General features: G+C 55.3%; 1 protein-coding gene across 2 annotated transcripts; it reads left to right on the forward strand.

The window, feature by feature from the left end:
- Positions 1–11,797, forward strand: CX3CL1 (C-X3-C motif chemokine ligand 1). 2 transcript variants are annotated; one of them, XM_045442855.1, is made up of 3 exons: positions 4–224; positions 6,638–6,758; positions 8,626–11,797. In XM_045442855.1, exons 1-3 carry the CDS (start codon positions 155–157, stop codon positions 9,734–9,736), a joined length of 1,302 nt encoding a protein of 433 aa, XP_045298811.1. In that variant the 5' UTR covers positions 4–154; the 3' UTR covers positions 9,737–11,797. The 2 variants fall into 2 exon arrangements, with proteins under 2 accessions (XP_045298812.1, XP_045298811.1); XM_045442856.1 differs by lacking the exon at positions 6,638–6,758 and having other exon boundaries at positions 1–224.
- The last annotated feature ends 502 nt before the right edge of the window (positions 11,798–12,299 follow it).

The following is a 12,299-nucleotide window of genomic DNA, read 5'->3' on the forward strand; positions in this document are numbered from 1 at the left end:
CGACTGCCTGCGGGGGCTGGAGGCGGAGGCAGAGGCAGCAAGCCCCATTATAAAAAGCGACAGAGCTCAGGCGGCGAGGGCACGGCACTGAGCTCAGACACCCAGACACCAGCCCTGCCCGGACCCCCGCCCGGACCCCCGCCTGCCCTCGGCCATGGCTTCACCACCTCTCTCGTGGCTGCTCCGCTTGGCCGCCCTCTGCCATCTGACTGCGCTTCTAGCCGGTGAGTGTGGGGGAGACTGCAGCCCCACTCATGCCCTTCAGGCCTGACATGGGGTGGGGGGCAGACCCCGCCTGGGTAAGGTCCATAGCAGCTCCTTCCAAAGGGTGTGGTACGGGGGACTGGGCTCCTCCCTGACCCCAGATTCAGGGCTGTCCCTCCCGCTAGAAAGATTTCCAGGCTCGGAGACTGTGCCCGCATGGCCCAGTGAGCAAGGTAGCTACCGCTCTGGCAGTGACGAGAGGTGGTGTGGACCTCACAAGGGCGCCAGGCACAAAGGGGGTCTTAGGAGGGAGGGGGGCAGGGAAGCCTGAGGAAGTTCCTGCCGGGCGTCTGGGTGGGGGGCCCTGGCTGACAGCAGGCTGGGTCTCTCCCCCCGGGGTTAATGTGTAACTGGCAGTCCCGATTCCTGAGTCGCAGCCGTGGCCGCGGCCCAGGCCATGGTTAGGATTTTCTCCTGCCCTGGTTTTGAGTAGGGGGCCCAGGAACCGTGGAGACCAAGGTCACTGCAGATCAGGGACTGGGCTTGTTGCTGTTGCTCTGCTCTGTAGTCCATCTGCCCGTATCTTGACCATGATAGCATCCTCCTCCTCCAAGCATAGCTTAGAAAATGCTTTCATCTCCAAATACTTGCTTTCTGGAGTGTAGGACGTGGTAGGGCATGAGGTATGCATCCCACTGACACGACGAAGATGGAGACCCAGGGAGGTCTGAGCCAGACCATCTGGCAGGTTGAGGCTCAGAGAGGCTAGGAGCCTGCCTTGGGACACACAGCAAGTCTGAGGGAATGAGAGCCGTCTCAAGCTGCCAGGACACCTCCATGGAGCAAACTGCCTTTCGAGTCCTTCTATGTGGGGGAAACCAAGAGCAGACCAGGGAGCAGGTGGTGGTGATGGGGGGCATGAGAGGCCAAGTGCTGCTGGCTTCCTGGGCTTGAACCCTAAAGCCAGAGGTGTTTGGAGGCAGTGAGCACTAGAAGACAGGGAATCAGATGGAAGTTGCTTTGCCATGGCCGTGACCCCAAGTGGGGTCTCGCCTTCTTTGGTCCCAGCGACTACCCCCTCGAATATAGCTATTGCCTCCTGTGCGGTGAGGCCCAAAGCCTAGGAAGGCATTTTGGAAGCGGGAGGAGCACGGGGGCTGGAGTGAAGGGTTCATATGGTAAGATAAAGAGGGATCCCACGTCGGGGTTGGGAGGGACCCTGGACACTCTGTTTATTTCTGCCCTGATCTTGGTCACTGACTTTGCCGGAAGATACACTAATTCAACCCTTCTGAGCCTCAATTTCACTTCCTCCTCCTGGTATTGGGCTAGACTCCCCTTGGAGGTCTTCACCCACACTGACGTTTGTGGCTCTGAGAGACCCCCCGGGAGGCCCCGCAGGACGAAGGAGTGTATGGTGTGGTCCAGAAGCCAGAGACACCCCAGGGGATGCTGGGAGCTTTGTGGCTGCAGCTCTGGCTGGTGCGGGGGGCAGGTGCGTCAGTCCCCAAATGTGGGTTTGCGGGGCTGTGGCAGGAGGGAGGCTCCTCTGCTTTATATAACAAACCTGCAGATACAAGTCAGAGCAGAGAATTTTCTCCCCGAGCACTGACGCATTCACTCCTACTCAAACCCTGACAAGAAAGAGGGGGAGAAAAAAACCTGTTTTAAGCTGCCGTAGTCTGCCCCCCCATTAGCTGTGGAGGTGGATGGGGAAGGCACGGGAAGATAAATTCAGACTGTCAGATCCAGGCCCCGGTCGAATTTAAATAAAAATTCCTCTATTTCTTCGTTGGTTCAAATTGTATGTGCCACAGAGTGCTTTCTTGTGAATTTTGTTCATTCATTGAACAAATATTCGTTGGGCATCGACTGGGTGCCAGCCACCGTTGTAGGTGCTGGGGCCACATCAGCAAATAAAACGGCCAAAGATCCCAGTCCTCAGAGTGCTGAACACTCACCGGAGAAGACAGATGATACAAAAAAATAAATCAGTAAACCATTTTGTCTGTTAGAAAGAAAAACATGCTGTGATTTATTCACATTAAAAAAAATTTTTTAATGTTTATTTATTGTGAGACAGAGTGAGTGGGGGAGGGGGAGAGAGAGAGAGGGAGAGAGAGAGAGAATTATTTTGCACTGCCAGAGCAGAGCCCTACGTGGGGCTCAAACTCAAGAACCATAAGATCATGACCTGAGTTGAAATCGAGTGGACGCTTAACCGACTGAGCCACTCAGGTGCCCCAACAAGCTGTGATTTAAAAAAACATGGAGGGGGGTTGCGGGGGGCGGGGAGGAGGTGTTGAAATTTTAAGTAGGGTTCAGGAGGGACTCCCGGAGAAGTAGCCATCAAGGGAGGTGAGGGAAGATCTTCATGGGTATCTCTTTCAGGCAGCGGTTCTCAATGGGTGATTTGCACGCCCCCCCCCCCCCCCAGGGGCATTTGGCAATTTCTGAAGACACTTTTGTCATTACAAATGTCGCCAAATTTCTGGTTGAGGGATGCTCAGAAATCTAGTGGGTAGAGGGCAGGGATGATGCTGAATATCTTACAGTGCACAAGACAGTTCCCACAACAAAGCATTATCTGGTCCAAAATGTCAATGGTGTTGCTGTTGAGTAAACCCCCGGTCCAGATATTTAAAAATCTTCATTCTCATAACCACCCTGTGAAGCAGATATTACCACGCCCGTTTTACAGGTAAGGGTACTGAGGCTCAGACAGCCCAAGTGCCTTGTCCAGGACACACACCTGAGCAACAGCTCAAGCCCTGTCTCTATCGCCTCACCCAGAGACCCACAACATTCTTGTCTCCTCCTGCCCATAAGCCTCTTAGCAGTCCTTGAGGTCCAGCCTACAGGATACCTCCTCCAAGAAGCCTCCCTTGATTACTTGCAGTGGGAAGTGGTCTCTCCCTCATGCAAATCTCAGCACATTTAGGGTATATTCTGGAACATGGTGTTTCCACCTGGTGTTTAAGGCTGTTTAGAACGGGGGGGTAGGTCCAGAGGTTGGGAGGAAAACAAGATCTGCCTGCCACTAAGCAGCTGTATGGCCTCGGGCAAGTCATTTAACCTCCCTGATTATCAGCTTCGGTGTCAATTAAATTGAGGTAACAATACTCCCTTTGCAGGGGTGCTGGGAATTAATAAGAGCAGATGTGCCCGTGCTAAGCACAGGGTCCAGTTCAGAGTAGAATAAGTCATGATACTTTGTGGGCATGTCTTGGCTGCCCTTCAGGCTGAGACCTCCTGAGGACAGAGACAGGCCTTCAACTCACTGTGCCTCACAACACCCAGCACGGGGCCTGGCAAGAGGGAAAATCAGCATTTGACTGCGAAAACACCACGAGCTAATAGTGTGGGGTTGAGGCACTCTCTCTAAGCTCAGCACCAGCACCAATGGGAGGAAGGAAGGGCTCAGGGTTAAGAACAAGAGGGCCCGGGTCTTTGTAGATGCTCAAAAGTAATTCAGTAAGTGTTGGCTGAATCAGGAAACGGATGGATGGATGGATGGGTGGATGGATGGACGGATGGACAGATGGGGAGGTAGGCGGAGGGGTAAGTAAACTGAGACATTATTTCATTCAATTACTATTTTTTGAATGTCTACTTTGTGCTGGGAAGCACTGTGACACCAAGACTGGCAAGGTCCCTGACTTCTCAAAACTCATATGACAGTAAATGGCTGGCTGGTTGGAAGAATGTTCTCCAATGACAGGAAAGAAAATTTCAGTTCCGAGAAGAAAAGCCTCCTTAGGTTAGTTATACAACCCTTCCCCAGGAACAGAACCTGGCCAAGGGCATTTAGGCACTGTGGCAGAAGGTGGGGACTTTGGGGACAGGCTGACTTTGTGGCTCTTTAAAGCCCCAGGAGTAAGCAGTGGCCTGCCCCATCCTGGGACATAGAGTCGAGGACACAGACTCACAAAACCTAGCGTATCCCTCCTGCCCACTGGCAGCCTCCCCGTGGCTCTAGGTCACCTGAGGGCACTGTTCCGGGGGTTTTTCAGAGAAGGGCACCTACCAGACCAATCCAGGGAATTGCCTTCCCAGCTCTGTTCAACAGGGTCTATGGAGTATGCAGCCGAATCATTCCAAAGGCAGGTGATAAGGCAGCGAAGTCGCTTTCACATCCTGGTTCCTCAGAGAAAAGGGCAGCCTGTGGCTGAGGGACCGGCCACTGGAGTCCTTCCTGCCCACCTCAGGAGCTGCTAGTGCCGCCCCTTGATGGCCCAGGCTAGCGCAGCCCTGCAGATCCTGAACCACCCTTCCACAGTTGGGGTGGGCTGAGGCTACGGGGGAGCGATGGGAGAGGAGGTGGCACATTCTAGAACGGGTGCATGTGCGTGTGCGAAGGCAGAGCCTGTTTGCACCTCCATGTCCGTGTAAATACTTGTGCATGAGTAAGGACCAGCTGGGTCCTCCCTGGTTCTGCTGGGCTCTCATTCAGCTCTCCGGACTCCACTGCCCTGGAAGTCCTGGCCTCTAGAATTTTGCAAAACCCTCTGGGGTCTTGCTTCTGCTGCATATGACTTTGACCCAGCTCCGAAACTCAGGCTCTTCCTTATTTTTTACATACCCTTCTTGAGAAGACACCAAGCAGAATAAATGTTGCTGGCGATTTTAGGGCAAGGAGGAAGGAAGAAAGGAAAAGCCATGCAAACAGCTTTTCAAATGTTTACATAAAGTACTTGAGCTCTCAACTCTCTGTTGAGTCACCCTCACCCTGTCCTGGGGTTTCTCTCTGGCTACATGCCCTCAGCAGGCCATTAGCCATCCCACTGTGCCCCCACCCCACGCACAGCCCCCACCTTCCACCCCTTCTCCTTACTCCTGCTCCCCTGTCTTACCCAGGGGGCTCCAAATGGCCCCTCGGTTCCCCTTAGCAACTACTCCCACACTCCTCTTGGGTCTTAATGGCAGAACAAAGGATCCCTTACCCCCTACTCAGCAGACCCAGCTCCCAGCTTCCTTAGAAGGTGGTTGTACTTGCACATTTAAAATTTTTTATCTATTACACGTGCCTGATCATATGTATGCCTTTATGTGTTTTTTTTGGGGGGGGTATGTGTGTGCATTCTGTTTGTTGGTGTGTGTGTGTACGTGTGTGTATGTGTCATAGGGTGGGCACATGAGATGTGGTGGAGAGAGGTCTGGGTGTATCTCAGAGGTCATGGAAATCCACGAATATGAATCAGCCGGTGAGGGAGGAGTGGGGTGTGTATGCAGGGGGTGGAGGGTCGGGGGGTTGATAGTTGAGCTGGTGACTTACTGGGGGAAAGGGGGGGGGGTGCGTAGACCCATGGGCCCAGAAGAGATCAGAGCCTGGCCTCACAGGAGAGCCTGTCCCATCACTTGCTGGCTGTGTGACCTCAGGCATGTCCCTGTCACTCTCCGATTTGTCTCCCCTTCTGTACACTGACCAACGACTGTGACTTAATTTCATTTAAAAACATTTTTATAGCTTTTAAAAAGTTTTTATTTATTTATTTTGAAAGAGAGAGAGCATGTGGGGGAGGGGCAGAGAGAGAGAGAGAGAGAGAGAGAGAGAGAATCCCAAGCAGGCTCCACACCATTAGTGCAGAGCCAGATGTGGGGCTTAAACTCATGAACCATGAGATCATGACCTGAGCCAAAACCAAGAGATGCTTACCAATTGAGCCACCCAGGCACCCTAGCTGGCAACTTGATTTTTATTTATTTATTAACATTTATTTTTGAGAGACAGAGCACGAGTGGGGGAGAGGCAGAGAGAGAGGGAGACATAGAATCCAAAGCAGGCTCCAGGCTCTGAGCTGTCAGCACAGAGCCCGACGCGGGGCCTGAGCTCAGGGACTGCGAGATCATGACCCGGGCCGAAGTGGGCCACCCAACCGACTGAGCCGCCCAGGCGCTCTGCAACTTGATTTTTATTTTTTTATTTAAAAAAAAAATTTTTTTAATGTTTATTTATTTTTGAGACAGAGAGAGACAGAGCATGAGCAGGGGAGGGGCAGAGAGAGAGGGAGACACAGAATCTGAAACAGGCTCCAGGCTCCGAGCCATCAGCACAGAGCCCGACGTGGGGCTCGAACTCACGAACTGTGAGATCATGACCTGAGCCAAAGTCGGACGCTTAACTGACTGAGCCACCCAGGCGCCCCGCAACTTGATTTTTAAAATGAACCCTTACTACGTGCCAGGCACTAAGAGCTTCATAAGTGAGACTACACTTTCATTAATTTATATAACATCCCTATGAGGTAGATACTATCACTGTCCCTATTGCACAGGTAGGGAAACTGAGGCATAGAGAGGTTTGGCCGGGGATGGGGGACTGAGGTCAAGGGCCTTGAAGACCAGGGTGTGCAGGGCATCGGCTGTGTCCTGGGACTGGGAAGCCAGATGCCCTTGGACAGTCCTGCTGACTGGGGGGCCTCTGTGGGCTCAGGACAGCACCTCGGTGTGAAGAAATGCAACGTCACCTGCAGCAAGATGACCTCGGAGATCCCTGTGGCTTTACTAGTCCACTACCAACGAAATCAAGAATCCTGCGGCAAGCATGCCATCATGTAGGTACTCGGGCTCTCGGCCTCTACTAATCCCTGTCCACATTCTTCCTCCTCAACCTGGGCTCCCGCCAAGGGCCTCAGCAAATGCTCTTCCTGCTCCTGGCTCCCTGACTCCTCGATGACCTTGATATCTGTGTCCCAAGATAAAAGTGGGGAGCGGCTTCCTGAAAGGCCTTTGGTCTGGAGCAGCCACCAAGGGGTGGTATGTTTTAGGCAGCCCTTGAACCTGCTGGGCAGGTAAAGCACTGTGGTCTCAAGGGCAGGCTCCAGACTCCAACAGATGTGGTGCAAATCCTGGCTTCACCACCGACAGGTTGCGTGGCCCTGCTCACACTCCCTACCCTCTGGGCTTTAGTTTCCTTATCTATAAAACGGGGTAGTTGGGAGGATGAGAGGCGATCATGTAAATAAGCAGCTTGGCAGGGTGCCCAAAAGCCACCGATGGGAAAGGCAGAGATTATTATCTGCACTTGACAGATGAGGAAACAGGATTCCAGTGAGATTTGGGGCAGGGGCCAACCTGAACCAGCCCCCCCACCGGCCCCCTGCCCATCCCGACTGTCGGGACCCTTGGCTGTCTTGGCCGCTTGCTCTCCTGGGGTCCCTCTTGGGTCCTGCCCAGTCACCCAGCCCCAAGACCTTTCCACAGACCGACCTTCGGGCCTGGCATCAGGAAATGTCTAGCAGGCTCTCAACGTCTAGGCTCAGCTAAAGGAAGTCGTGTCCTTCACTCCACTGACTGCACAGTTACCACGAGGGGCTGCTGCCTGACCTCTCTGCTCACCTGCCAGGGCTTGCTTCCCCCGGACTCCCCCACAAATTTGCTTCTGTTTTCTAGGTAAAGGGGAAGTAGGCAGTCCCAGGGAGGGGACTGTGGCATATGCTTGCTTCCTGCACTTCTCTGGTTTCCCAGCGTGCCGGAGCCACACACGTTCGCGTTACCTCTCTGAGCCTCGGTTTTCTCATCTGTAAAATGGGGATGGGCGTGGTAGCCACCTCTCAGGATGGGTGTGAGGTTGAAACAGGCAAAATGCCTGCTAAGCACAGTGGCACGGAGCGTGAGCCCCAGGCAGCTCTGAGCTGTGTGCTCGGCAGTTAGCCAGCCAGAGGAAGCTCAAGATTTGGATGGCCCTCGGGGTCCCGACGGGACCACCATATATGTGGCTGTAGCTCACTAAATATGTTTTCAGCCTGAGGATGCACACTAAGAGAGGAGGTAGAGGTCTGGAGGGCAGCCTGTAACTGAGGGAGAGGAGGAAGAGGACATTTAAATCAGCTCCTTCCAGAGAGAGGAGGCCTTACTTACCCAGAGCTCACCAGTCACACACCTGACAGCAGGGAACAGCTGTGGACGGCTCCCCCAGTCAGAAGACTCACAGCCCAGAGTCCCCTGCCTTAATGGTAACGATATTCTTATTAACAGTGGTCCTCTGAGTCTCCCACTCTGAGCCAGGTGCTTTATATCATTTTCTTTTCTTTTTTCTTTCTTTCTTTCTTTCTTTTTTTTTTTTTTTTTTTTTTACAATAACACAAAAGTGGGGTGGCCAACTTGTCCCAATTTTCTGGAACTTTCACAGAGAAGTTCCAGATCTTGAGGACCCCCCCTCTGTCCCAGCTTTTCTGGGGAGGTTGGTCACCCCGCAGAAGGTAGGTATGCTATCTCTATTTCTCAGGCGAGGACAGGGAAACCCCAGAACTCAAGCTGCCCAAGCTAATCAGCTCACAGCTCACAGCTCACAGCTCACAGCTAATAAGTGTTGGGGGCAGGATTTCCAGCCGGGTCTGTTCACCTGCAGAGCATTTGCACGATGCCTCTACTCCATATGGCATCTGGGCATCACCAGGCCCCTGTCTTCCTTCCTTGTAGCTTGAGGACCAAACAGAACAAAATCTTCTGTGCTGATCCAAAGGAGAAATGGGTCCAGAAAGCCATGGAACATCTAGAGCGCCAGACTGCTATGCCGGTGCAAAATGGCGGCACGTTCGAGAAGCAAATTGGCGTGGGTGAACCCAGGACCACCCTGGCTGCCAGGGGAATGGACAAGTCTACGGTCACAGAGCCCAAAGCTACCCGGGAAAGCAGTGGCCAGGAGGCACAGAGGGCCTTGGGGACTTCCCCAGAGCTGTCAACAGGAGTGGCTGATTCCTGGGGGACCAGGTTCCCCTCCACTTCAAAGGCTCCAGATGGAGGGCCTCCAGCTGGGTCCCAGAGGACTGAGCTTTTCAACGCCGCTGCCCTCACCACCCCGGCGTCCTGGCAGAGCTCTGCCTACAAACCTGGGTCGGGCCTCTGGGCTGAGGGAAAGGCCTCTGAGGCCCTCCCCACCCAGGCCCCCGCCACCCAGGCCCCCGCCACCCAGGCCCCCCCCACCCAGGCCTCCTCCACCCAGACCCCCTCCACCCAGGCCCCCCCCACCCAGGCCCCCTCTACCCAGACCCTCCTTACCCAGGCCCCCTCCACCCAGACCCTCCCTACCCAGGCCCCCACTACCCAGGTCCCCACCATTTTACACACAGCCTCAGAGGACCAACCTGTGTGGATCTCTGGCCCCATGCCAGAGAACTCTCTAGGGCCCGTGGAGATGGGTCCCATTTCAGCTCACACGGATGCTTTCAGAGGGTCTGACAGCATGCCCCGTCTCTCCATGGTCCCTGTCTCCTCAGAAAGTGTTCCCAGCAGGGAGCCAGTGGCCTCAGGCAGCTGGACCCCTAAGGCCGAGGAGCCCATCCATGCCACTGTGGACCCCCAGCGGCTGGAAGTCCTCATCACTCCTGTCCCTGACTCCCAGGCGGCCACCCGGAGGCAGGCAGTAGGGCTGTTGGCCTTCCTGGGCCTCCTCTTCTGCCTGGGGGTGGCCATGTTCGCCTACCAAAGCCTCCAGGGCTGCCCCCGCAAGATGGCAGGGGACATGGTGGACGGGCTTCGCTATGTCCCCCGGAGCTGCGGCAGTAACTCGTACGTCCTGGTGCCCGTGTGAGCTGCCCACCTGCCTGCGTCCAGTTGTTCAACTCAGACAGCTGCCTGGGGTCCCTCATCCTTATATCCACCCTCACCCAAGGCCTGACCTGAGCTGGGATGATCAGAGCAAGGACGCAGGATCTTTCGCAAGGAACTGCTCCCAGCTCCCGGGCACGCCCCAGGAGGCCGCTCCTCACCTCTGTTGACCTACCCGGGACAGGAGTGGTGGCCCTTGCAACTCACTCCCGTGTCCCCAAGTCAGGAAACTTCTGCTGCTGGCTGGTTAGAGGTTCCCTTTGACACAGTCCCAGACCCAGTAAACAATTATTTATTGAACAAACGCCCGGCCCCTCTGGTTCCCATGCCCACACGTTACCACGGTCATCCCATCTCACGAATGAGCCTCAGGCCAGGCCCCTCCTGCCCCACTCCCTCAGACCTCATCGTGTCTCTTGGTCCCGCTGCAGTCGCCAGTCACCCCGGCTACCTGCGGTGCTATCTCCCCCATCCCCTGTACAGAGCCCACACCCAGCCGGGGACCCGTCTTCTCTTGCATGAGGCTAGTGTGGCGTTTCCTGGGACTGCCCCCAGGAAGGCTCTGCCCTCGGTTAGGCATTGTGGGAAGGGGAGACCAAGTGACCTGGTGGCTTTGATTTGTGTTTCTTCTCAGTCGATGCTGTGCAGAGGAGGGACGTTGACTTTGAGCGTGAAAGCTGGGGTTCTAGTCCCGGGCCCATCACCAACCCAGCAAGGCACCCGTATCTCTGGTTTTCCATCTGCGGAAGGAAAGAGTCATGGCAAATGTGTGACAGTAACCTGTCCTGACGGGCATCACTCACTGGTCCAGAGACCCCCCTTTTCCCAGACCCTGGGTGTAGCCTCACAACAGAACACCTCAGCCGGTCTTCACCCACCGGGGAGCCCGGCACGCTGCTGGGCTCTGAGACTGGGAGCGGTTCAAGAGAGAGATCTGATAGCTCAGGTCCCGCTCTGTGGGGGGGGAGTCAGCTCTGTGGGCCCCCTGAGGGGACCGGGCTGGCGTATGTGAGGGGCAGGCCCCTGCCTGGCTTTGAGAACAGCCCTCCCAGGGTCACCAGGCTTGCAGGGACACCCGGACAAGCCCAAGTGATGTGTGACAGGCTGAAGAGGAGTGGAAGCCTGCAGGCTCCCCGGGGGGCTGAGGCGCTCAGGAAAAGGAAGGGGGAGGCTGCAGGGGGCAGCCGCTGGCCTGTGTGAGGGACTTGGGCCCTGCATTTGCTGTTTCTGCAGCCTGGAGTCCTCTTCTGCCTCTCTCACTCCCTAACAACACTGCTGTCCTCCGGTCCGGGTCTTCCCTCACCCTCCAGCCCACCACAGGCAGGGCCAGGATTGCAAGGACATTTTCCATGGGATCAGAGTCCACCGCTGAAACCTGAGGTTCTGTGTTTACCTCTGAAAGACTCCGTCCTGTGGGGAGGGAAGCTGTGGGCACCAAGTCAGGCGTTCCCTTTTTGGGTGCTGAGGACTCAGGCAGGCCTGACAGGGCCTGCGGGCCTCACCCCTCAGAGTCCCCAGGGGCAGCTCTCCCCCTCCCTCTGTCCCTGACGGTGACCCTTGCCCCCCGCCTGGGGAGCCTCCCATGGGCCAGGCTTCCCCCAGGTGTGGGTGACACTCTACTTGGCAGATAGGTGCTCAGAGGAAGCAGACACAGCTCTGGCCCACAGAGAGGGGCCCTCCTGCACCGCCTGCTGCACATGACCTGGGATGTTGGGGCCTGGCTCTAGTGGGGGGCACTCTGATGGCTTGGAGCGCGGACAGCAGGTCTAAATGCACTTTTTTGGGCTCCTCCAGGTTTGGAGAGCCCTCAAGGAGTGGAGCACCCATGATGGGGCTCCCTACTTTTGTGAGGAGACAAATGGGAGCGGCTAGTTCCCCTTCCTCAGACTTGATTAGTCCCCCTCCCCCCAAGCAGGACATGGGCAAGGACAATTTGGGGGGGGGGGACTTTGGAAGGAGTTGGTTGATCCTTTGCTTTTCCAACCCTATCACCAATGTCTGTGCCATTTTGTATTTTACTAATAAAATTGAAAAGTCTTGTGAATCGAATAAAGTAACTTGCTCTAGGGCAGGCTCAGCAACCAGACCTCAGGAGCGATGGCATAAAGGAGGGGCCTAGAATCTCTGGGTCCAGCCCGCCTGGGGTGGAGGAGGGGTCCTTTACAGTCAGCAGGAGAAGCAGCACTAGGGATAGGGGTGAGGAGGGTTGAGTCCCTGGCCTCGCTTTGTTCTGCTCCGCTGTGTGACTTTGGGCAGTGCCTTCACCTCTCTGGGTCTGTTTAACATCAGGCCTGAGACTTCTCCTAGTGGCTCCCTTCCCTGGCAGGAATCAGAATCTCTTATGAAGCCACTCCTGTGCTTCCCCGTGCCTACTAAACCTCCATCTCCGGGGCCTTAGTAGCACCATTAGTGATCCGGTCATCCATGGGAGCACAGTGGGCCACATTTTCTTCTTGGCTACTTTGACTCATTGCTGGTCCAGATAAAGATCAAAAAGAGATTACTTCCCAAAGGACTTGGGTGTTCACAGATAGGACCCAAACACA

This window comes from Leopardus geoffroyi, chromosome E2 (assembly GCF_018350155.1).
Source record: "Leopardus geoffroyi isolate Oge1 chromosome E2, O.geoffroyi_Oge1_pat1.0, whole genome shotgun sequence".
In the NCBI taxonomy this organism is placed as follows: Eukaryota; Metazoa; Chordata; class Mammalia; order Carnivora; family Felidae; genus Leopardus; species Leopardus geoffroyi.